Consider the following 22219-nt stretch of genomic DNA (forward strand, 5'->3'; position numbering starts at 1 on the left):
CGACTGCCATCAAAGGGCATGTGCATGAGAAAGGCCTGGAAATACCCTGAAAAGCCAGATGTTATTAGCCAGACAGGACGTTTAAGTTCCAGTCAAAACCAAACCACACCTAATGGTGAACTTTGCTGCATCTCTCCCATCCTTGACCGCTTGGCAAAGAATGGCCCGGGCCTCCTCTGGGACCTGTGGCAGCACTTGCGCAACCGTTTCCCACATATTGTGGGAGTAGAGGCCCAATAAGCATGAAGTGTTCACTGACTGCAACGCAAGGCTGAAGGAAGAAAACATCTTCTTCCCAAAACTATCCAGCCTCTTGGATTCCCTGTCTGGGGTTGCAGAAGGGAAAGCGTCATACGATGTAGAGGCTGGGGCCACTAAGCTTTCAGGGGTGGAGTGTTGGGTGACGACGATCAGGTCCCCAGGTGCAGGGTGGTGTCGGTGGGCAATGGTCCTTTTCACAGGAGCCCCTGTGCTGGGCTTTGACCAGGTTCCCAATAGGAATTCCGTCAGTGCTTCATTAAAAAGGAGCAAGGGTTCAGAAGAGGAAGCCCCAAGTTGTAGCACTTCTGTCCCGATGTTAGTCTTGACTGCCACCGAGGGCAACTCGAGGTCCAAGACCTCAGCTGCCCTTTTCACCACCATGGAATAAGATGCCTCCGCCGCCACGATAGGGGGTGGAAGCATACCAGTATCGGGAGATGTGTCCAGACCACTGGCATCCCCAAGTTCCTCCACCAGTCCATTTCCTGGCCTTCTTGTTGGTATCCTAAATGATCCAGTGGCCCCTCCCATTATTCCTCAAACGTAGTCCTTCAGAATAGGGCTCAGGCACCGACTTAGGACACATTAGTCCTGTGGGCATCAGAATCCACGTCGATCAACGCCATTCCGGCTCCGTGTCAGCTTCGTGGATATAAATGGGGCTGGCGACACCGCTGGGCACCAGCGGCATCAGGAACATGTGAGTCAGTCATTGTGGTACGACCGGTGCTGGTCTGGATCCGTCTGTGGCCATCCAAGCCGGAGCCAGAGCCGCCGGTGTGGAACCCAATGAGGCCCCCTCCAACCTTGCAGGGCAAGAAGGGGTGCCGTAGGGGTTGGACCACTTAAATACACAGTGCATGGTCTCACAAAATTCCTTTACCCAAGTGTGGGTTGCTCTGGTCCCAGAAAAGGTAGGAGTCTCAGAGTCGGCCCTGGCAACGATTCAGAAGAACCGTGCATCAAACAACAATGATACTTCGATCGGGACCAAGACCAACGCAGGTCACATGCAGGGCCACCAGCAGCTTCAGGGATCACTCCCTCAAAGCCGTCGAAGCCATGGCCCCGTAGTACGAGCACTACTTGAAGTCATGGTCACACTCAAGACACTACATACACACAAGGTGTGGGTCCACAAAAAACATGGTGCGATGACTGGCGCCACACGGTGTAAACCTGGTCTTCCTTGAAGGCATCCCTCGACAAACCAGGAGGAAAAATTCCTCAAAAAAGAATTCACAAAACATTAAAAGTAACAGAGGGGTAGCTCTTTCTCCGAATCAGCGCTAACTGGTGCAAAAATAAAAATAAACTGATGTCAGTGAGCCGAGGTGGTGACTATATAGGTGATGATGTCCCTTCCGGTGCGGACGCCGCTGCACGGAGCCAATCGATGCCCCTTATTGGTACGCAGAAATCAAATCAGGTGTTGTTAAGCGTGACTACTCACCCGTAAGGGTCTCAAGGCGCTGGGAGGTGTTTGTCGGAGGGGGAAAGGTTCGCAGGTTCCAGTCCATCAAGGAGGGGGTCTGTCGAAGAGCCATGTTTTGAGGTTTCTTGCGAAGATGGGGAGTGATGTTATCTGTCTGAGGTGGAGCTGAAGGTCGTTCCAGGCTCTGGCAGCACGGAAGGAGAAGGAGCGGCCTCCCGATCTGGTCTATCTGGTGTGGGGAAACACGGCATAGGAGAGCTGGGCTGATCGTAGGGTACTTTGGGGTGCGTGGAATTAGAATTGGCTGTTCAGGTATGCTGGTCTGGTGTCGTGTAGGGCTTTGTGAGCGTGGTTTAACATCTTGAAGGTGACCCTAGCTTCGATGGGGAGCCAGTGGAGTGTGCGCAGGTGCTGGGAGATGTGGCAGTGTCTTGGCAGGTTGAGGACCAGTCTTGCGGCGGCGTTTTGGATGTTCTGTAGCTTTCGGGTGAGGTTTTTATTTATTTCGGCATAGAGTGCGTTGCCGTAGTCAAGCCTGCTGGTGACCAGGGCGTGAGTGACGGTCTTTCTGTGTTCGAGGGGCATCCATTTGAAGGTCTTATGTAGGAGGCGGAGGGTGTGGAAGCAGGAGGACGAGATGGAGTTGATCTGGCAGTCCATTTTGAGCTCCGAGTCCACGGTGGTTCCCAGGTTGCGTGCGTGGTCTGTGGGGGTGAGCGGGTTTCCAAGGGCGGGGGGCCACCAGGTGTCATTCCAGGCGTCTGGGTTTGGGCCCATGATGAGTACTTCCGTTTTGTTGGTGTTTAGTTGTAGGCAGCTGTTTTTTATCCGTTTGGCGACTGCTTCCATGCCTTCTCGAAAGTTATGTTTGGCGGTGTTGGGTTCGATGAATAGGGAGAGGATGAGTTGGGTGTCGTCGGTGTATGACACATTGTTGAGTCTGTAGGTTCTGACGATGGGGGCGAGCGGAGCCATGTAGACGTTGAAGAGCTGTACCCAGGGGTACATAAAAACCTTTTGGACGCCTGGGAAATTCAAAGATAAGGAATCTGCAGCTAGATGTTTCTAGCAGATCAGTAGACTCCTCAATGTTAGACTATCGCCAGTTGCCATACTGGATCAGGAAGATTTTTCACATTGTTCCAGCATGCTGATAAATTACGTTGTGTGTCTCTGGGTCACCTCTGCATCACCCTAGAAGTAACAACTGGAGCCTCATATAGGTGCCACCTAAGAACGCTGATGTTTCTTAACATTTTTTGCACCCTGGTGAGTAGATCTTTAATTTTGGACCCTTCTCGATGGAGAAGGAGCCATTGCACAGAATGGGGAGGGAGGGCGGTGAGGAATCTGCAGTTAAATATTGTATCCATCAGAAAGAGTTACCAAAGTTAAGTAAGAAAACAAGTTACTTACTTGTAACTTCAGTTATCCAGTATTGGTATCTTTCATAGATTCACATGCCTGAATCATTCCCGTCGCTGAGGCGGGAGTCCCACGGTATATAAAAAAGCAGTGCCAAAAGTAAACCATAGTGGTAGGCCCAAGAGAAAGGCCTGAGGCCTAAATTGCAGTAGCCTATCTATCTCCTTATGCCAAATGGACTAAGAACTTTGGCTCAGCCAATCAGCTTACAGCACCCTCTAGAACCCTCTCTGCAGAGCCAGTTCTCCTCAGATTTTCTTTGGACAAGTGGGAAATGAGTATCCCAAAATTAGAGAACTGACTCTCCGGGGAGGAGGGTGGGTGCATGTGAATCTATGAAAGATACCAATACTGGATAACTGAAGTTACAGGTAAGTAACTTGTTTTCTTATCCAGTATTGGGGTATCTTTCATAGATTCACATGCCTCAAACAGAGTAGCAAGCAGTATGCCAAGCAAAAGTCGGTTGTAGATGGTGGGAGACTTATAGTGATACACTCCCATTATTATAATATGCCACAACCAACAACAGTGAAGTAAGTACATTACTATTGATAAACATGACTATATCCTAAAGAGTAGTCATATAACATTAATGAAGAAAATTAATATCATACAAAACCAAAAAGTACTCTGTAACACATTGTACATCTTTACATATACAGCTATATTGAAAAGCATAGAGTAATTATAAGATGAATGAAACCTTGGTTACCTGAAGTTCTTCTTATGGAAACAGATGACGCAAGACCCCCTGACCAACTGCTGCGTCGTCTCGACTTGCTGGCTGCAGGCATTAATTTCTTGTAAACATGTGGACATTCTTCCATGTCGCAGCACGGCAAATATTTTCTAGCGTCACTCCTGTAAAAAATACTGTGGATGCCGCCACAGTCCTTGTAGAGTGAGACCGGACAGTTCTTTGCAATGGTCTGTTGGATTTGATATGACAAAATTGGATCGCAGCGGCTATCCATCGAGAAATCGTGGCCTTAGTGACCGCTTTCACAAGCGTAGCTTGGCCATAAGCCACGAATATTTGATCTGATTTTCTGAAGTTTTTTGTTCTATGAAGGTAAAACTTCAAACATCGTTTGATGTCCAAAGAATGCAATTTTCTTTCAGCTGGAGTTGTAGGATTTGGAAAGAAAACTCGTAGTTTTACTGGTTCGTTTAGATGGAACGCACCTTGGGTATAAAGGTTGGAGTCGTTCGAAGAGTGACGTAATCCTGAGAGAAATGCAAGAAGAGTTCTTTTATAGTGAAAGCCTGAATTTCTCCTACCCCTCTGGCAGATGTCCGAGCTAGAAGTAGGGCGACCTTCCATGTCAGGTACTTGAGGTCGGCTTTGTGAATCGGTTTGAACGGGTGCTTCATCAGCTGTGAGAGGACCGTGTTGAGCTCCCATTCCGGTGGGGAAGGTTTAACCGGAGGATAAGTCCGGAAAAGACCTCTCATGAACTGTTTTATCAATGATGAAGAACATAGTGAGGGAATGTCAGCTACCTTTCTGAACCGGGATAGAGCCGCTACATGCACCTTTATCAAAGAAAAGGAAAGACCAGAGCGAGCCAAATGTAAAAGGCAAGGAATAATTTTTTCTGCCGGAGCTTCAATCGGGTGTAAAGTGTTTGAGACACACCAGGAGCAGAATCGCTTCCATTTAAGATGATAAGTCTTCAATGTGCTCTGTGCTCGTGCCCTCTTTAAGATGTCCCGGCAATCCGGAGGAATTTGGAAGTGCTGAAGTTAGGAGCCATGCGTGTAATTTCAGAGGTTGAGGGTCTGGGTGAAGAATCTGACCCTCGTTGCGCGACAACAGTGTTGGAGCCGGAAGAAGTTTGATTGGAGGCTCCTGTGATAGCAACATGACCTCTTGAAACCAATACTGACAAGGCCACCTGGGAGCAATTAGGATGAGACGGCAGGTCTCCAGAGTCATTTTGCGCAACACTCTCGGAATCAACGGGATCGGAGGAAAAGCGTAAGCATAAATCCCTGACCATCGCATGGACAGGGCATTCCCTCTTGATCCCTGTTGAGGATATCTGCTGGCGTAATACCGGCATTTCATGTTCTGTTGAGTCGCAAATAAGTCCAACGTCGGTTATCCCCATGTCTGGAAAACCCTGGCCAATTGAGTGCTGTCCAGCGGCCAATTGAGTGCTGTCCAGCTCCCACTCGTGGAAATCTGCCAATGATCTGCTGAGCTTGTCCGCTAGGGTATTGTGGAGGCCTCTGACATGCTCCGCTTTGAGAGTTATGTTGTGAAGTGTCACCCATTGCCACAACTCTTGATCTATCTTTGAAAGCGTAGCTGATCTTGTTCCAAACTCGGTTTTATCCACACTATGTGTGGGAGGGTATGCTCAGACGCGAGTCCCTTGCTCATTGCACCATCAGGATTCAAGCAAGCCGGGCCGAAGAAGGCTGTGATGCCAGAAACCGGTCCCCGGAAGCTTGTTTCCTTCCCAGTACAAGAATTGGCTTGGTAGTTTGGTTTGCCCTGTTCCCAGCATGAACTGGGACAGGAACAGACTAATTTGCATATAGCCAGGTTCTGAGCTGGGATGGTGCATTGAGCTAAAAAACGGTGATGGATTAAAACCATGATCTCTTGACTTGGTAAGAGTATTCTGCATCATTCAGAAACTCTGTCCATCACCACCCCCCTTTTCCAAAATCGTTTTTATCCACACTATGTGTGGGAGGGTATGCTCAGACGTGAGTCCCTTGCTCATTGCACCATCAGGATTCAAGCAAGCCGGGCCGAAGAAGGCTGTGATGCCAGAAACCGGTCCCCGGAAGCTTGTTTCCTTCCCAGTAAAGGAATTGGCTTGGTAGTTTGGTTTGCCCTGTTCCCAGCATGCACTGGGACAGGAACAGACTAATTTGCATATAGCCAGGTTCTGAGCTGGGACGGTGCATTGAGCTAAAAAACGGTGATGGATTAAAACCATGATCTCTTGACTTGGTAAGAGTATTCTGCATCATTCAGAAACTCCGTCCATCACCACCCCCCTTTTCCAAAATAAGTGTTTGAGACACACCAGGAGCAGAATCGCTTCCATTTAAGACGATAAGTCTTCAATGTGCTCTGTGCTCGTGCCCTCTTTAAGATGTCCCGGCAATCCGGAGGAATTTGGAAGTGCTGAAGTTAGGAGCCATGCGTGTAATTTCAGAGGTTGAGGGTCTGGGTGAAGAATCTGACCCTCGTTGCGCGATAACAGTGTTGGAGCCGGAAGAAGTTTGATTGGAGGCTCCTGTGATAGCAACATGACCTCTTGAAACCGATACTGACAAGGCCACCTGGGAGCAAATAGGATGAGACGGCAGCTCTCCAGAGTCATTTTGCGCAACACTCTCGGAATCAACGGGATCGGAGGAAAAGCGTAAGCATAAATCCCTGACCATCGCATGGACAGGGCATTCCCTCTTGATCCCTGTTGAGGATATCTGCTGGCGTAATACCGGCATTTCTTGTTCTGTTGAGTCGCAAATAAGTCCAACGTCGGTTATCCCCATGTCTGGAAAACCCTGGCCAATTGAGTGCTGTCCAGCGGCCAATTGAGTGCTGTCCAGCTCCCACTCGTGGAAATCTGCCAATGATCTGCTGAGCTTGTCTGCTAGGGTATTGTGGAGGCCTCTGACATGCTCCGCTTTGAGAGTTATGTTGTGAAGTGTCACCCATTGCCACAACTCATGATCTATCTTTGAAAGCGTAGCTGATCTTGTTCCTCTCTGCTTGTTTACATAAAACATGCTGGTGGTATTGTCCGTGCGGACCAGGACTGAAGACCCTGCGACTCTGGGAAGGAACGCTTGTAGGGAAAGAAAAATGGCTCTCAACTCCAGGCTGTTGATGTGGCATTGTTTGTACTTCTGCGACCATTTGCCCTGCACTTGTAGGTCTTGGAGATGACCTCCCCAGCACTCGATGGACGCATCTGTCGTCAGAGCGAAATCCGGACGAGTTTGTAAAAATGGGAGTCCCTGCTTCAGATTGCGTAGCTGCGCCCACCATTGAAGAGTATCTACCATGCGTGGGGTTACCTTGACGATGTCGTTAAAGGAACCTGTCGCTTGTTCCCACTGAAGATGTAGCTCCTCCTGCAAAGGCCACATCTTCATACGCGCTAGTGGAATGAGATTTATGGCTGAAGAGCACATTCCCAGAAGTGAAGCGAACAGGCGAACTGAAAGTGACTTTCTATTTGACACTTGCATGGCCAATTTCTGTAGACGGAGTTGCCTTTCTTGAGACAAGTATGCTTTGCATTGTATTGTATCCAGACGTGCTCCCAGGAAAGGCAATATTCTTCTTGGAAACAATTGGGATTTGCCTTCGTTCACAGTGAGACCTAGGGTTGCAAAGAGAATGCGGCACGTTGCTATGTCTTTCTGTACTTTGCACTTTGATGGACCTTTGATAAGCCAATCGTCCAAGTACGGGAACACCTGGATCCCTGAAGAGCGCAATGCTACTGCTACCGGAGCCAGGCACTTGGTAAAAATCCTTGGAGCCGATTTGAGACCAAATGGGAGCACTTTGAACTGATAATGGGTGGCATCCACAGTGAAACGGAGATACTTTCGATGTTTTGGGTGAATTGGGATGTGAAAGTATGCATCTTCCATGTCCAAAGAAACCATAAAATCTCCCCCGTTCAGGCAGCTTAGAATTTCTGAAAGAGTAACCATGCGAAAATCCTGCTTCTTGAGATATTTGTTGAGGTTGTGGAGGTTCAAAATCAGGCCGAAAGGTGGTAGCTGTTAGCCAGCCCTGACGCCTGAGAACTGTCGCCCCTGCCAGTTGTCTAAAATTGGTATTTGCGATGTTCAAGGCGCAGTCGATGGTCTTTGCAGCCGCACGCTCCCCTTCCATCAAGATTTTACGAGCCTATTGTCTTTCATCTTCTGGGATTAGGTGAATCAGACCAGCCATGCCCTCCTTCTATATATAATCTATAATAGGAATGGCTCTGGACACCTTCCTAGTTTCTTCTTTAAAATCATGAAGAAAACATTCGGACTGCTCCACTGTTACCGGCAGTTGAAATCTAGTCGCAGCTCACTGCATAAGATTATGAAACCCACCTATGTCTTCAGGTGGTGAGTCTGAAGGTTGTGAAGTTGGCGGAGACGGCATGGGGATAACATAATCATCCCACGGGTCTAAAGGAGGATTATCTGGTAACTCTCCTTCTTCTACCTCTTCATCTGAAGAAGTATCCGGAGTCTGGGTAGGTAAATCAGGTTGCGGAGGTTCTGCGACCAGAGATCTAGGTGTTGGAATCTCAGGTTGAGTGATCGATTCCAGAACTGCTGCAGGTTGGGGTGGAGAAACAACCTACTGTGGCGGGAAGCGCTGTCTATAGTCTGCCAACATGGCCTGTAAGTTCTGGATGAGGTTCGGGGGCAAATGGCGGGACTCTGAAGTCCTAGACTGCCTCCGGTATGCTATGCGATGAGGAACTACAATGTCCTCTTGGTAATAATGTTCAGCATAGTCATCGTCCTCGTCATCCTCCTGACATTTGATGTTCATCTCCGAAGCATGGTGAGCTATTCCAAACGCTCCCTCGTGGTCATCATCCTCATAACCCTCCTCCTCCTCATGAGCATTAGTCTCTAGGAGATGAGATGGCGTAAGTGGCGAGATATAAGAACATTCTTGCCTCTGGTACGATGTTAGCTGGAAAGTTGTTGAAGAAATAGGCGTAGAAAATGCCTGTATCGTGACTGGAGGCTTTGTAGAAGCAATGTCCTTTGACCTTGGTGACTGGATTATAGCAGGCGTCGACACTGGCTTCGTCGACGGGACTATCGTCGACAGACTCGACGTCGACGGGACCATTATCGACGGACTCGACATTGACGGGACTATCGACGACGGACTCGACGTCGACGGGACCACCGTTGACGGACTCTACGTTGACCTCGTCTACGGGATTTATTTATTTATTATTTATTTATTTATGGTTTTTGTATAGCGCGTAGTCACCCTTGAGTATCCCAGCGCTGAAACCTCGAACTCCTAAAGGGGGCACAGGAAAAAGGAAGAGAAAAAAAAAATAATTCAGAGAGACTCAGGGAAAAAGGAGGGTTTTGAGGGACTTCCTGAATCGAAGGAGGTTTGGCTCAGCTCTGAGATTTGGGGGGAGAGCGTTCCATTTTCTGGCTGTGTTCACCGATTGACGATTGACTCTTCTTCGTTGACGAGACAGTCGTCTACGGCGTAGATGTTTTCGGCGACGACGGAGGCTTCGACGACGGTACCTTCGTCGACAAGTGCTTCTTCGACAAGGCGGTCATCGACTACGGTTCTTTTAGTCACAATGGATATCCTAGTCGGCAGGATAGGAGAGGTGATGCACAAGTTACTACTTGTGTAACGATATATCTGTAAGAGACATTAGTTAGTATTAGATTCCTTACCTTAGAATATCCCCAGGCGTCAGACTGGATCCGGAAATCTTTGCGTAGCAGTACCCTTGCGCGTCGGTAGGCGTCGTCTGCGGCTCCGCGTCCGATGTCGTGGGCGCCGTGATGACGTCGTCGGAGTACTTAGACGCCGCCTCCGCGTGCTGACCTCAGTTCTTAGACACAGCTTTTCCGCGCCAGAAACGCAGAGCCATGTTAAAAACCAACACTGGTGCCATTGAAACTAGGGCCCTGAAAGGGGATAACCCTAACCCTAGATATCGGTTCGCAGAACGGGGAGGATGGGTGGGTCGGTAAGGAATCTAATACTAACTAATGTCTCTTACAGATATATCGTTACACAAGTAGTAACTTGTGCATCTGAAAGAGACACGTTAGTATTAGATTCCCTACCTTAGAATAGATACCCCAGCAATACCAACCCCGGTGGTGGGTCTGCGAACCAATAATCACACCAGAAAGTCCTGGAGGACGGAACGGCCAAAGAAGCCATCCCTCCGGACTTGGCTGTCCAGGCAGTAGTGTCTTGCAAACGTGTGCAGCGATGCCCACATAGCTGCCTGACAGATGTCTTGTAAGGGCACTCCCCTGCCCAGGGCAGTGGTAGTCGCCGTGGCCCGGGTAGAATGAGCCCGCAATCCAGCAGGGGGCTCCTTTCTAGCCAAGAAGTAGCATGCCTGGATACACAAGATGATCCACCGGGAGATGGTCCTCTTGTGCACCGCTTTCCCCTTCTTAGCGCCCACGTAACCAACAAAGAGTTGGTCATCCACCTGGAACTGGCGTGTGCGATCCAAATAAAATGAGAGCGCACGTTTTGGGTCCAGACGGTGGAGCCGCTCTTCCTCTTTAGAGGGATGCGGTGGCGGAAAGAAGGTAGGCAAGGTGATAGACTGCCCGATGTGGAAGGCCATGACAACCTTGGGCAGGAAAAAAGGTTTGGTACGCAGCACCACTTTGTCTGGATGGACAGAAAGGAAAGGTGGAGTACAAGAAAGAGCCTGGAGCTCACTCACTCTCCTGGCAGAGGTGATGGCAACCAGGAAAGCAGTCTTCAAAGTCAGAAGGCGAAGAGGACAGTTGTGAAGTGGCTCAAAGGGAGCGCACATCAGAAACGTAAGAACCAGGTTCAAGTCCCACTGAGGCATCACAAACGGAACAGGAGGAAAAGTGTGTGTGATGCCCTTAAGAAATCTATTTACAATAGGGGACTTGAACAAAGAAGGTTGATCAGGCAGCCTCAAAAAGGCTGAAAGGGCAGAAAGGTAGCCCTTGATAGTGCCCAGAGCAGAGCCCTGCTGGGCAAGAGAAAGAAGGAAGAGAAGAACCTCAGAAAGAGGGGCAGCAAGAGGATCCACAGCCTTTGCTGTGCACCATGCCACAAATCTGTTCCACCTGCAGGCGTATACCGACTTTGTGGAGGGACGCCTGGCTGCCAGAATGACGTTACAGACTTCAGGAGGCAAGTCAAAACTGTCGCCGCTCAATCTCCAAGCATGGACAGGTTCGGGTGGAGGACCGTTCCCTGCTGCTGCGACAGAAGGTCCTCCTGAAGAGGCAGACGAACCGGGGGATCGACTGACATACTGAGTAGCTCTGGTTACCAGTACCTTCGTGCCCAGTCCGGTGCCACAAGGATGACCTGGGCCCGGTCGCGCTTGATCTTCTTCAGCACTCTGGGCAGAAGTGGTATAGGCGGAAAGGCGTACAACAGACCGCAACTCCACTCGCGACGAAAAGCGTCTCCGAGCGAGTGCCGCCTTGGAAATTCCAACGCGCAGAACAGATGACATTGCGCGTTCTCTTCGGTGGCGAATAGATCTAACCAAGGCTCTCCCCATTGCTGAAAGAGGCCTTGCGCCACGTCCGAGTTCAGACACCATTCGTGATCCATCATGCACCGACGGCTGAGCTCGTCCGCCCTGGCGTTCAGAGAACCCGCCAGGTGTTGAGCCACCAGGGTCACGCCCTGGCGTTCCAGCCATTGCCAAAGGCGCAGAGCCTCCTGGCAAAGGGTCCACGACCCACCCCGCCCTGTTTGTTGCAGTACCACATGGCGGTGGTTTTGTCCGTGAACACCTGCACTACACTCCCCCGGACAGAGGGGAGGAATGCCTTCAGTGCTAGACGAATCGCCCGTAACTCCAACAGGTTGATGTGGAGCCGGGCCTCCGCCGGAGACCAGAGGTCTCTGATCTCCGCCTCTCCCATGTGGCCTCCCCAGCCCTGGAGGGATGCGTCCGTCACAACTACATGCTCCGGTTGGGGAAGGGAGAGGGATCTGCCGCTGACCCAATCGCGGTCCGTGAGCCACCACTGCAGCTGTCTCGCAGTGCCCTCCGAGATCAGGACGTGGTCGGACAGTTTGCCCTGATGCTGGGCCCTATGAAACTTCAGGTCCCACTGCAGAGCCCGCATACGCCACCTGGCGTGATGCACCAGAAAGATGCAGGAGGCCATCAGCCCCAGAAGCCGCAGCGTCAACCTGACCGAGACCCGGGATAACGGCTGAAAGATGGGAATCAGAGCCTGAATATCCCGGACCCGCTGTTCGGGTGGATAAACCCGAAACTGCGCCGAGTCCAGAACCGCTCCGATGAAGAGGAGCTTCTGAGAGGGGCACAGGTGTGACTTTGGCACATTGATGGAGAACCCCAGCTGGTGCAGGAGATCTGCCGTAGTCTGGAGGTGGCTGACGACTGTCTGGGGCGAGCCCGCCTTCAACAACCAGTCGTCGAGGTAGGGGAAGACTGAAACCCCTAACCTGCGCAGATGAGCTGCGACCACCGCCAACACCTTTGTGAACACCCGTGGGGCGCTGGTAAGGCCGAAGGGGAGCACGGTAAACTGAAAGTGCTCATGGCCAACCGTGAACCGCAGGTAGCGCCGGTGGGCCGGCAGGACGGGGATGTGGGAATAAGCGTCCTGCAAGTCCAACGCTACCATCCAGTCTCCTGGGTCCAGGGCAGCTAAGACTTGAGCCAGTGTCAGCATCTTGAACTTCTCCTGTCGGAGGAAGCCGTTGACGTTCCGTAGATCCAAGATAGGGCGGAGGCCCCCCTTGCCCTTCTTGGGTACCAGAAAGTAGTGGGAGTAGCAACCACACCCTACTTCTGGCCCAGGAACGCGCTCGATGGCCCCCTTGGCCAAGAGGGCCGTAACTTCCTCCTGCAGAAGTCGCAAGTGATCCCCGATACACGGTGGTTCTGCGGTGGCATGGCTGGAGGAGTCGCTTCGAAGGGGAGGGAGTAGCCCCTTCGGACGATCTGCAGCACCCACCTGTCCGAAGTAACAGTGCGCCAGTGGAGGTGGTGATGGCGAACCCTGCCCCCTACTGGCGTCACATGGGCCTGAAAGCACGGACTAGGAGGGCTTTGAGGCGGATGCTGCGGGGGAAGGTGTGGACTGACCTCGCCGTTGACCCCTACCGCCTGGACGGCGGTTCCCACGGCCGCCACGCGATGGGTATTGCCCTGCGGAGCGTGGCTAGCGGCACGTGTGGGTGCACCCCTTCCGTGGCCACGAAAGGAGTGAAAAGCAGCCGATTGCTGGCGCGGGGCCGAGAGGCCCAAGGACTTGGCTGTAGCCCTGGAGTCCTTAAAGCGCTCGAGCGCATGGTCTGCTTTGTCGCCAAAGAGGCGACGGCCATCGAACGGCATGTCCATGAGTGTGTTCTGAACATCTGCCGAAAAGTTGGCGGACCTCAGCCAGGCGTGGCGTCTGACCGCCACCGTCGTTGCCATCGCTCTACCTAGCGAGTCGGTGGTATCCAGCCCACCCCGGATGGAATACTTGGCTGCATCCCAGCCCTCCACAGGTGCTTGACCGAGTTTGGCCCGTACCTCCAACGGACACTCTGGCAGCACTTCCGCAACCGTATCCCACAGAGAGTGGGTGTAACGGCCCAAGAGGCACGCGGTGTTAGAAGACCGCAGGCCCAGACTAAGGGATGAGAAGATCTTTTTACCACACTGCTCATACCTCTTGGATTCCCTGTCCGGTGGAGCCGACGGGAACGCGGTCTGGGAATTAGAGGCCTGGATGACCAGGCTCTCAGGGGTGGGGTGGGTGGACAGAAAACATGGGTTGCCCAGGGCTGGGCAGTGGCGTCTGGCCACGTTCCTATCTACGGGCGAACCCGTAGCGGGCTTGGACCAAGTGCCCAGAAGAACGTCGGTCAAGGCCTCATTAAAAGGCAGCAGAGGCTCGGCCGAGCTTGACTGCGGTTTAAGGACCTCAGTGAGGAGGTTAGTCCTCACGGCCGCGACGAGGAGCTCAAGGCCCAAGGCCTTGGAAGCCCTCATCAACACCACACTATATGTTGCCCCCTCCTCCGAAGCCACGGTAGGAGGGGAGACAAAACCAGTGTCTGGAGAGGTGTCCAGACCACTGGCTTCCCCAAGGTCTCCTGCCCAGTCCTCATGAGACTGACACTCTCTGGTCAGAGGGTCCTCAGACCCCTCCCAGTCCTCTTCATCACCCATCTCCTGAAACTCAGGGTTCTCAACTAATGGGGCCTGTTCATAGAAGTGAAACTCTCCAAACGACGTCTGGAGCGGCGCCCATCGGGGCCGTCCCGATGGCTGAACAGGAACGAAGGTGGAACCGGGGACGGCGCCGCCCGAGGACGGCGGCGGAGGCGACACCTGAGGGTCCGACGCCGGGGAGGTCGTAAGGTCCACCAGCGACGAACCAGATCCCGAAGGAGGTCCAGCGGCGTCCCGTGGCGCCGGGGCCGCTGGACCCTGCGGCGCAGGGCCCGAAGGTGCCGGCGGCGTCGGGAGAGTGGGGCCTAGCGGCGCCGGGCCCGAAGGCGTCGGCGGCGTCGGGGCCGAAGCCCCCGACCCGCTAGAGGCCCCAGACGGGTCCGCTGGGCCCGAAGGCGCCGCAGAGCCCGTCGGAGGAGAGAGGTTCCTCATGGCCATGAGGAAGCGCTGGATCTCCTCCGGCGCCGCGTTAAGCCCAGGGACCGTAGGGTGTGGGGCTGGACGCGGCGCCCCGACTTCGACGGAGCCGCGTGGGTGGTGTCACCCGAACCCCCGGCCGCATCGCGCGAGCGTCGGGGGGAGTCCGAAGAGCGATCACGCCGCTTGGACTTCTTGTGCTTCTTACCTGACGACGACTTCGACCCGGAGGAGTGCGGCCTACTCTCGGAACTGTGGAGGCTCCGAGCCCGCGACCTGTCCCTCGACCTCCCATGGGATCGGGACCTCTCGTGGCGCGGGACCGCCTGCCGGAGTTCGAGTCGCCTGCGGGACCGCTCCCGTCTGGCTTTGGAAGAGAGGGCCCGGCAGTCGGAGCAGGCCTTGTCGTCGTGGTCGACGCCTAGACTCGTTAGTCCCTACGGCACCGATCGGAGTCGAGAAGAATTCGAAAAATGATCCAAAAGATCCAAAAAGTTAGTCAAAAATTGACTAGGGTTACTGCTTTTTCCAGATCTGCGCTTGCTGGCGCGGAAAAAAGAAGAACTGACGTCAGCACGCGGAGGCGGCGTCTAAGTACTCCGACGACGTCATCACGGCGCCCACGACGCAGACGACGGACGCGGAGCCGCAGACGACGCCTACTGACGCGCAAGGGTACTGCTACGCAAAAATTTCCGGATCCAGTCTGACGCCTGGGGATATTCTAAGGTAAGGAATCTAATACTAACGTGTCTCTTTCAGATAGCAGTGGTAGATAGTGTCGCCGTCGACGAAAGAGCAGAAAAAGTAACAAAGATGGTAGAAGTTGAGAAGACAGAGCAGCTTTTACTCACAGTTTTATGTTTCTTGAAGTCTTTAAGAGCTGAGGCTTCAGAGAAAGGCGATGGAGATCTCTGCAAAGAGCCTGAAGTAGAGTGGGAGGTTTTAACATGTTTTCTCCCCTCACTTGTTGAATCATCTTGCGATCTTGCTCTTTTACTGGAGGTTGAAGCTCTGTCCTCATCAGCAGTAGAGGAAGATTTGAGCCATAAAAGGACTCTTGCCTCCCTATCCCTTAAGGTCTTAGAAGGGAAGGTGCGGCAAATCTTACAATTTTTTGCCTCATGCTTAGGGTAAAGGCAAAAAATACAGTCCTCATGTTGATCATCAACATGGACTCTTTTCTTTTCACAGGTCCTGCAAGGTCTAAACAAGGCCTTCCTCTCAGACATCCTGAAGTAGAGAAAAAACTGAGTAGAGACTCAGGGAGACTCCCTTCCACACGACGTGCGGTGAAAATCGAAGGAGAACTAGCTCTGCAGAGAGGATTCTAGAGGGTGCTGTAAGCTGATTGGCTGAGCCAAAGTTCTTGGTCCTTTTGGCATAAGGAGGTATATAGGCTACTGCAAATTAGGCCTCAGGCCTTTCTCTTGGGCCTACTACTATGGTTTACTTTTGGCACTGCTTTTTTATATACCGTGGGACTCCCGCCTCGGCGACGGGGAATGATTCAGGCATGTGAATCTATGAAAGTTACCCCAATACTGGATAACTTGTTCTTCACATGGATACTTCTACCTGCAGATTCCTCACCTTGGGAATAGATACTAAAGATGTACCCATGGAATGAGTCAAACCAAAAAGTCTTGCAGGACCAAAAGGCTAAAATGTGTTTCCTGTTGGACTTGGCTGTCACAGAAGTAGTGGCTAATGAACGTGTGTACTGATGCCCACCTTCCTTCCTGACAGCTATCCAGGACAGGTACTCTGCATGCCAAAGTGAGCGTGGAAGCTTTAACCTGATGGAATGGTCCTTGAACCCTTCTGAAGGCTGCTTCTTCTCAGTCGTGAAGCAGATCTTGATACAAAAGACCCCCACCTGGATAAAGCCCTTTTATGCACTGCCTTGCCTTTCTTGGCTCCAGAGACCCCTCCAAAGAGTGGGTAGTCCAAAAGCTGGGCAATCTTTTGAGGTCCAAACAATAGATTCTCCTCACTTCTTTCAAGGGTTGAGGTGGTGCAAAGAAAGAGTATAGGGTGCCTGGATTGACAGAGCTCGAAGTTCACTCACACAATGTGCTGATGTTACTGTGCTGAGAAAAAACATCTTCAGGGTTAAGCTCCAACTGTAGCATTACAAAAGGATTTTGCTTTGGAGGGGGTGGACATGTGAACAAACATTTCAGAAAATGTATTAGAGTTGATTTAAACAAGAACAGTGGGTCTGGTCCGGCAAACACAAAAAGGCTGACAAGTAACTTTTAACAGTACCCACTCAAAGTCCTTGTCAGACCATAGGCAGAACAAATAGTAACATATCTGCCAGTTTGGTCTGCAATGGGACCAGGTTACCTTTGGCACATCAAGCTACACACTTGCCCCAGCATTAGGCATAAATAATTTTTATAGAAAGCTGCATGCCCACCAGGACGACATCCGCTAGTGAGGGAAGCAGATTGAATGCAGTCAATTGCTGCAGCTCAATCTTCACGCATTGCGGTGCAGGTTGCTTAGGCCCAGGTGCAAGACCCTGCCTAGCTGCTAAAACAGAAGACCCTCTCGAAGCTGCAGTCTGCTCGTAAGACAGATGCTCATACCTTTTAAGTTCCAGATACCAGACTCTCCCGGCCCAATTTGGGTGCACTAAGAGGACTTTGGCCTTGTTCATTCTTGATCTTCTTCAAAACCTGGGGCAGGAAATATAGCAATGGGAAGGCATACAGGAATCCATAAGTAAATTGTAACAAGAATGCATCTCCGAGAGACATCCTTCTTGGGAACTCAAACATGAAAAGGTGTGGACACTACACGTTCTCAGCAGTGGCAAACAGGTGGAGCTTGGGCCCTCAAAGATGGCCTCAGCCTTCAAGATCCCCACACAAACCTAAACAAAATACTCCGGGGAATTTGTTAGATTTGGGGAGCTCTCTGGCATAAGAATAAATTGGGAGAAAAGCCAGATCTTCCCACTCACCCCAAACGTGACGCCGGAATACCCACTGACATGGCGTGAGTCGGAACTTAAATATCTGGGGATAGTCATTACCAGAAACAGAGAGAACCTATTGAGAGCCAACTACGTGAGGGTGTTGGACAACCTGACAGACTCCATCAACCGCTGGATCACCATGCGTCAGTCACTTGCAGGATGCATATCGTTAATAATGATCCTACCCCACCTGTTGTATCTCTTCTTAAATATCCCCACCACCCGGGGCACTACTTTTTCAAAAATCTGAGAAGCTAACTGATCCAATTAGCATGGGGGTGGGAAACACCCTAGAGTCAAGTGGGACACCCTTACATTAACCTTCACCAAAGTGGGGTTGGAGTCTTCGGATCCAGAGCTATATTATCTCAGTGCACAAGCACAATATGTGCTTTATTGGTTTCACCCCTCGCCCTTCATGCACATCTCGCAGTGGAGCAGGGTACATGGATCATATACCCCCTTCTGGGTTCTTTGGGAAGGACTGTGAAATGTCGAGGGGAGAGGATTCTACGGGTGTGTGTACAAACGCAGCATGGAAAAATCTCACGAAAAGAATAGAGGCACACAAGATGTACTTACCTGCTCTGCCCCTGGCCTACCAGTACAATATCCCGGTCACACATGAGATATTATGTCGGCGGATGCTACAACATACGCACATGGGGGAACTATACAATGAGGGGAGATTCCGGAGCAGGGAATGATTTTTTTGATGGACACACCCCCTCACTTCTGGAGCTCGTCTCATGCATAAGGCAAGATTTCACGGCAGCCACCTCAGCCTTCCTGAAGGACCCACACACACTACTCCCACTACACAATCTGCTGCAAACAGCAAGTCACTCGCATATAGTATCGAGATTATATCGCACCACCCTCACTCTTCAACTTGAGAAAAAAGTGAGGACAGACAAGGTTTGAGGTAGAGTTAGATCATTCACTTGAAAACAAAAAGGGGGTATATTGCTGACAACAGACAGAAAGGAACACCTCTAGCAGTAGATTAAGGATTATCCACTTCAAATTCCTGTACCAGATGTATTATTCCCCAGCGCGCCTGCATCAGTTCAAGCTGAGGCCAAATGATAGATGCGACAGATGCGGGGCAGACTTTCTTCACCTGGCCTGGACATGCTGACTAGTTTTTAAATTTTGGAGTAAGATTGACAGGGCCCCATCTCAGATGGTGGGAACGCAGCTCAGCCTAACCCCGCTAATAGCAATACACGATATACAGAGGGAGAAGAGGCAGCCTTTAGAAGATCTGTTGCCCTTGGGTTGTTGGTGGCCAAATGCAGGGTGGCATGTCGATGATTGCATGGTAGAGCCCCAAAGTTCAAGGATTGGCTCCATGACATGACATACTACTAGGAACAGCTAATCACATACTCAGAACTACTGCTAACAAGCTCCAGACCCCTAGATATATGGGGCCACTAAGGTCATACTTACTTCTGAATTCACAGACAACGAATACTTGACAGAAACGCTCCGTAGACTTTCGGGGCGCTACTGACCGACTTCCCGCACTGGAAGACACCTTCAATGGACTACCATACAGGGTTACATTGGAGACAATCTTACCTGGCATCAGATTATAACATCATAATGGGAACCGTAAAGGTGGAAACAAAAATCAATAGGTATACTGCTCAAGAGATGTGAATACGTTGTAATATGCTTAGTCTTCAGTGCTATGTAACAAGCTGTTGTTCTTGGTGAAAATGCTAATAAAAAGAAGTAAAAAAAAAATAAGATGGCAGGCTGAACTGAATGCAGGTGTTCTGTCTGCACCTTTCCCACTTGACCTCCCCAGGAGTGGCGAATCCTCAAAGCCATCCTTATTGAGACTAAGTACTGAGGCATAAACATCGGATCATACCCGGATTATCCTGGACTCGTTCTGGAGGGAAGGATCGAAAATGCAACATATCCAGGATGGTTTCAATTAAAGGGATTGTGTGCAAAGGTATCATGTATGACTTTGGCACATTGACTGTGAACCCCAACAATGTAAGGAGGTTTGCGGTCATCTGAAGGTGGTTTACGACTGACCGTGGCAAGCCTGCCTTAAAAAAGAGTTGCAGAGAAAGTGGAAGACTGGAACCCCCACATCTAAAGATGCGTTGTGAACTCTGCCATCACGTTTGTGAGCATCAGAGGGTCACTGGTGAGGCAAAAAGGGAGCACAGCCAACTGAAAATGCTTGTGGCCCACCTTGAACCACAGGTAGAGTCTGTGGACCTACGGTGAGAGGACATGAAATAGGCATCCTTGGACTATCAGCAGAACCCACCTGTTGGATGTTACTGCTTTCCATCCATGGAAAAAAAGAGATCCTGCCTCCACGGGTGGTCATGTTCTGCTCAGGGAAAACAAAAGCATCTCGGCGGCTACTACCGTAAAGGCCAGGAAGTTTCTTGCCCTTGTTGTCCTGAGCTGACCTGCTAGACCCCTACCCCGACCCTGAAAGGACTGGGGTACCTGTTGTTGAGACAGTGGGCCTTGACAGTGTCTGAAGACAAAACCCCGTTAAAGGGGGCAAAACAGGTTGTGAATACAGTATCTTTGCTTTCTTTAAAAAACGCTTAAGGACAAAGTCAGCAAAACACACAAGATGATGGACGGAATGTTGCACAATGGCAAAACATTCACCCCCAGTCACAGATCTGGGTTTAATCCATCGTTGTTTTGATCACCAAGCCACCCCAGTTCAGACATGGCCGTATGCAAATCAGGTCCCCGGATGCTTGTTTCCGGTCCACGGAAGACATGGCTTGGCAGTTCAGGCTGGACTGTTCCCATGAGGCACAGGGTCAAACTGATTTGCATATGGCCACGTCTGAACTGGGGGGGGGGGGGGGGGGGGGGTGGAGTGAGCTAAAGAATGGTGATGGATTAAAGCCAGATCAGTTGACTGGGGGTAAGTGTTTGATTTGCTCAAACGCTCCGTCCATCATCCCCTTTGGTATCGCTTTGTTCGCCCTAAGTTGGCAGGGTATGCCCGGACTTGGGTCCCTTGCTCACTCTACCACTGGATTTAAGATAGCCTCGCTGATGAGGATTATGAATCCGAAATTGGTCCTAGGATGCTTGTTTCCGGTCCAGGGAAGACATGGCTTGGCAGTTCGGGGTGGAAATGTTCCCATGAGGGACAGGGTCAGACTGATATGCATATGGCCATGTCTGAACTGGGGTGGTGGAGTGAGCTAAAGAATGGTGCTGGATTAAACCCAGATCAGTTGACTGGGGGTGAGTGTTTTATTTGCTCAAACGCTCCGTCCATCATCCCCTTTGGTATCGCTTTGAGGACAAAGTCAGGCTTATCATCAAAATGTGAGACTCCTAGAAAGGCATATCCATGAGAGATGTCTCAATATCACCTGAAAAGCATATGGATAACGGATGGCACCGGAGGAGCATGCTTGTGTTGACTGGCTTGCCTAAGCAAACTGTTGCGTCGTGGGAGCTGTAGGCAGTATGGGTAGGTTGTCTCATGATTTCTATAAGTTATCCTGAAGCGTGGCACGAAAAAGAATGCAAACAAATGCAAAAAAGATAAGAAAAGACCATACTATGCTTATTAATAAGCCTTACTGAAAAATGGAAAATACTTTTTGGGTAGCGTTTAGGTAATAGTTCTGATTTGGAAAAAAAGACATGTAGATGTTTGATATGAAAAGTCATTGGGTGCATCTCCACTGCTAATACAATATTTTGAGAGGAAACAGTATCAAGTTTGCCACAGATTGCAAACACAAAGTTTGATTTTTAATCACTTAGCCACACTCATATCTAACTGACATTTACAACAACTCTGCTCACATCTTTATTTCCACATTTTATGACAAGTATAAAATTTCATAGTTACCCAAGAATTGACTAACTTTAACCGCTCCGCCAGTTGCTTGCTTTGCCACATTTAATCCCTTTGAAACAGTTGGGCTTACTTCAGTGGGATTTTCATCTGGTTGAATGTGCTCCCTTAGTTTTGAAGCCCCTTTGTGAATAGCTTTTCCAGTATATTCTGCTCCTTTTACAAATCCCCAGCTTATCCATGATGCCCCTGAAAAAAAAAGAAACATACATGACTTTTCACTATTAATATCTATCAAGTTAGCAAATGCATTCATATAATATTCTCTTATAAAACTATTCTTAATTTTAAGTTTTCCTTTAAACAAATCATTTGGTGTGCAACAAGAACATTATATTCTGAGCGACACTCCAAATAGTGACCTTTGTGAAATAGTAATCAAATTCCACAAGCAAAAATAAAAAGGAGTACTTTATCCAAAATGAAAGGCTTGTGACGCTCCAATCTCCCACTGTGATTAGATCACAATACCTCAAGTCCCACAAAGCAATTCAAATGAACACCCTCTCAAGAGATTCTTCCTCCGATCTTTCTTCTCAAGCACAATGCCCACCTAAACCAAAAATATTAACTGGTCTTGCCATAATCATCCCTCAGTCCAGACCACAAGAAACAAAATGTGTCAAACACAGCAACAATGAAAAGACAATATTGCACTGAACCAGCTTATATGTGCAGTGTCTTAAGGTTCATAAACCCACAATGCTGACTTGATGTGTGCTGATGCATTTCAGTTTGAAAGAAGATGGATATTGCCAAGCGATGTTTCAGCCATAGAAATGGCAAATAATATCGGTACTTGAGGAAGAGTGATGAGAGGATAGGGTGATGAGAGAGAGGAAAAGGAGCTTGAAAGACAGCAAAGTAAAGAGCAAACTCAG

General features: G+C 50.2%; 1 protein-coding gene across 2 annotated transcripts in view; it reads right to left on the reverse strand.

Moving 5' to 3' along the window:
• Positions 1 to 22219, reverse strand: part of SPART (spartin) — a 343637-nt gene that overhangs the window by 115013 nt on the left and 206405 nt on the right. For both annotated transcript variants that reach the window (XM_078657185.1, XM_078657184.1), the window contains exon 5: positions 21333 to 21527. In XM_078657185.1, the coding sequence (XP_078513311.1) occupies positions 21333 to 21527 (195 nt within the window). The remainder of the gene's footprint in view (positions 1 to 21332; positions 21528 to 22219) is intronic.

The sequence above is a fragment of the Lissotriton helveticus genome, chromosome 8, assembly GCF_964261635.1.
Source record: "Lissotriton helveticus chromosome 8, aLisHel1.1, whole genome shotgun sequence".
Classification (NCBI taxonomy): Eukaryota; Metazoa; Chordata; class Amphibia; order Caudata; family Salamandridae; genus Lissotriton; species Lissotriton helveticus.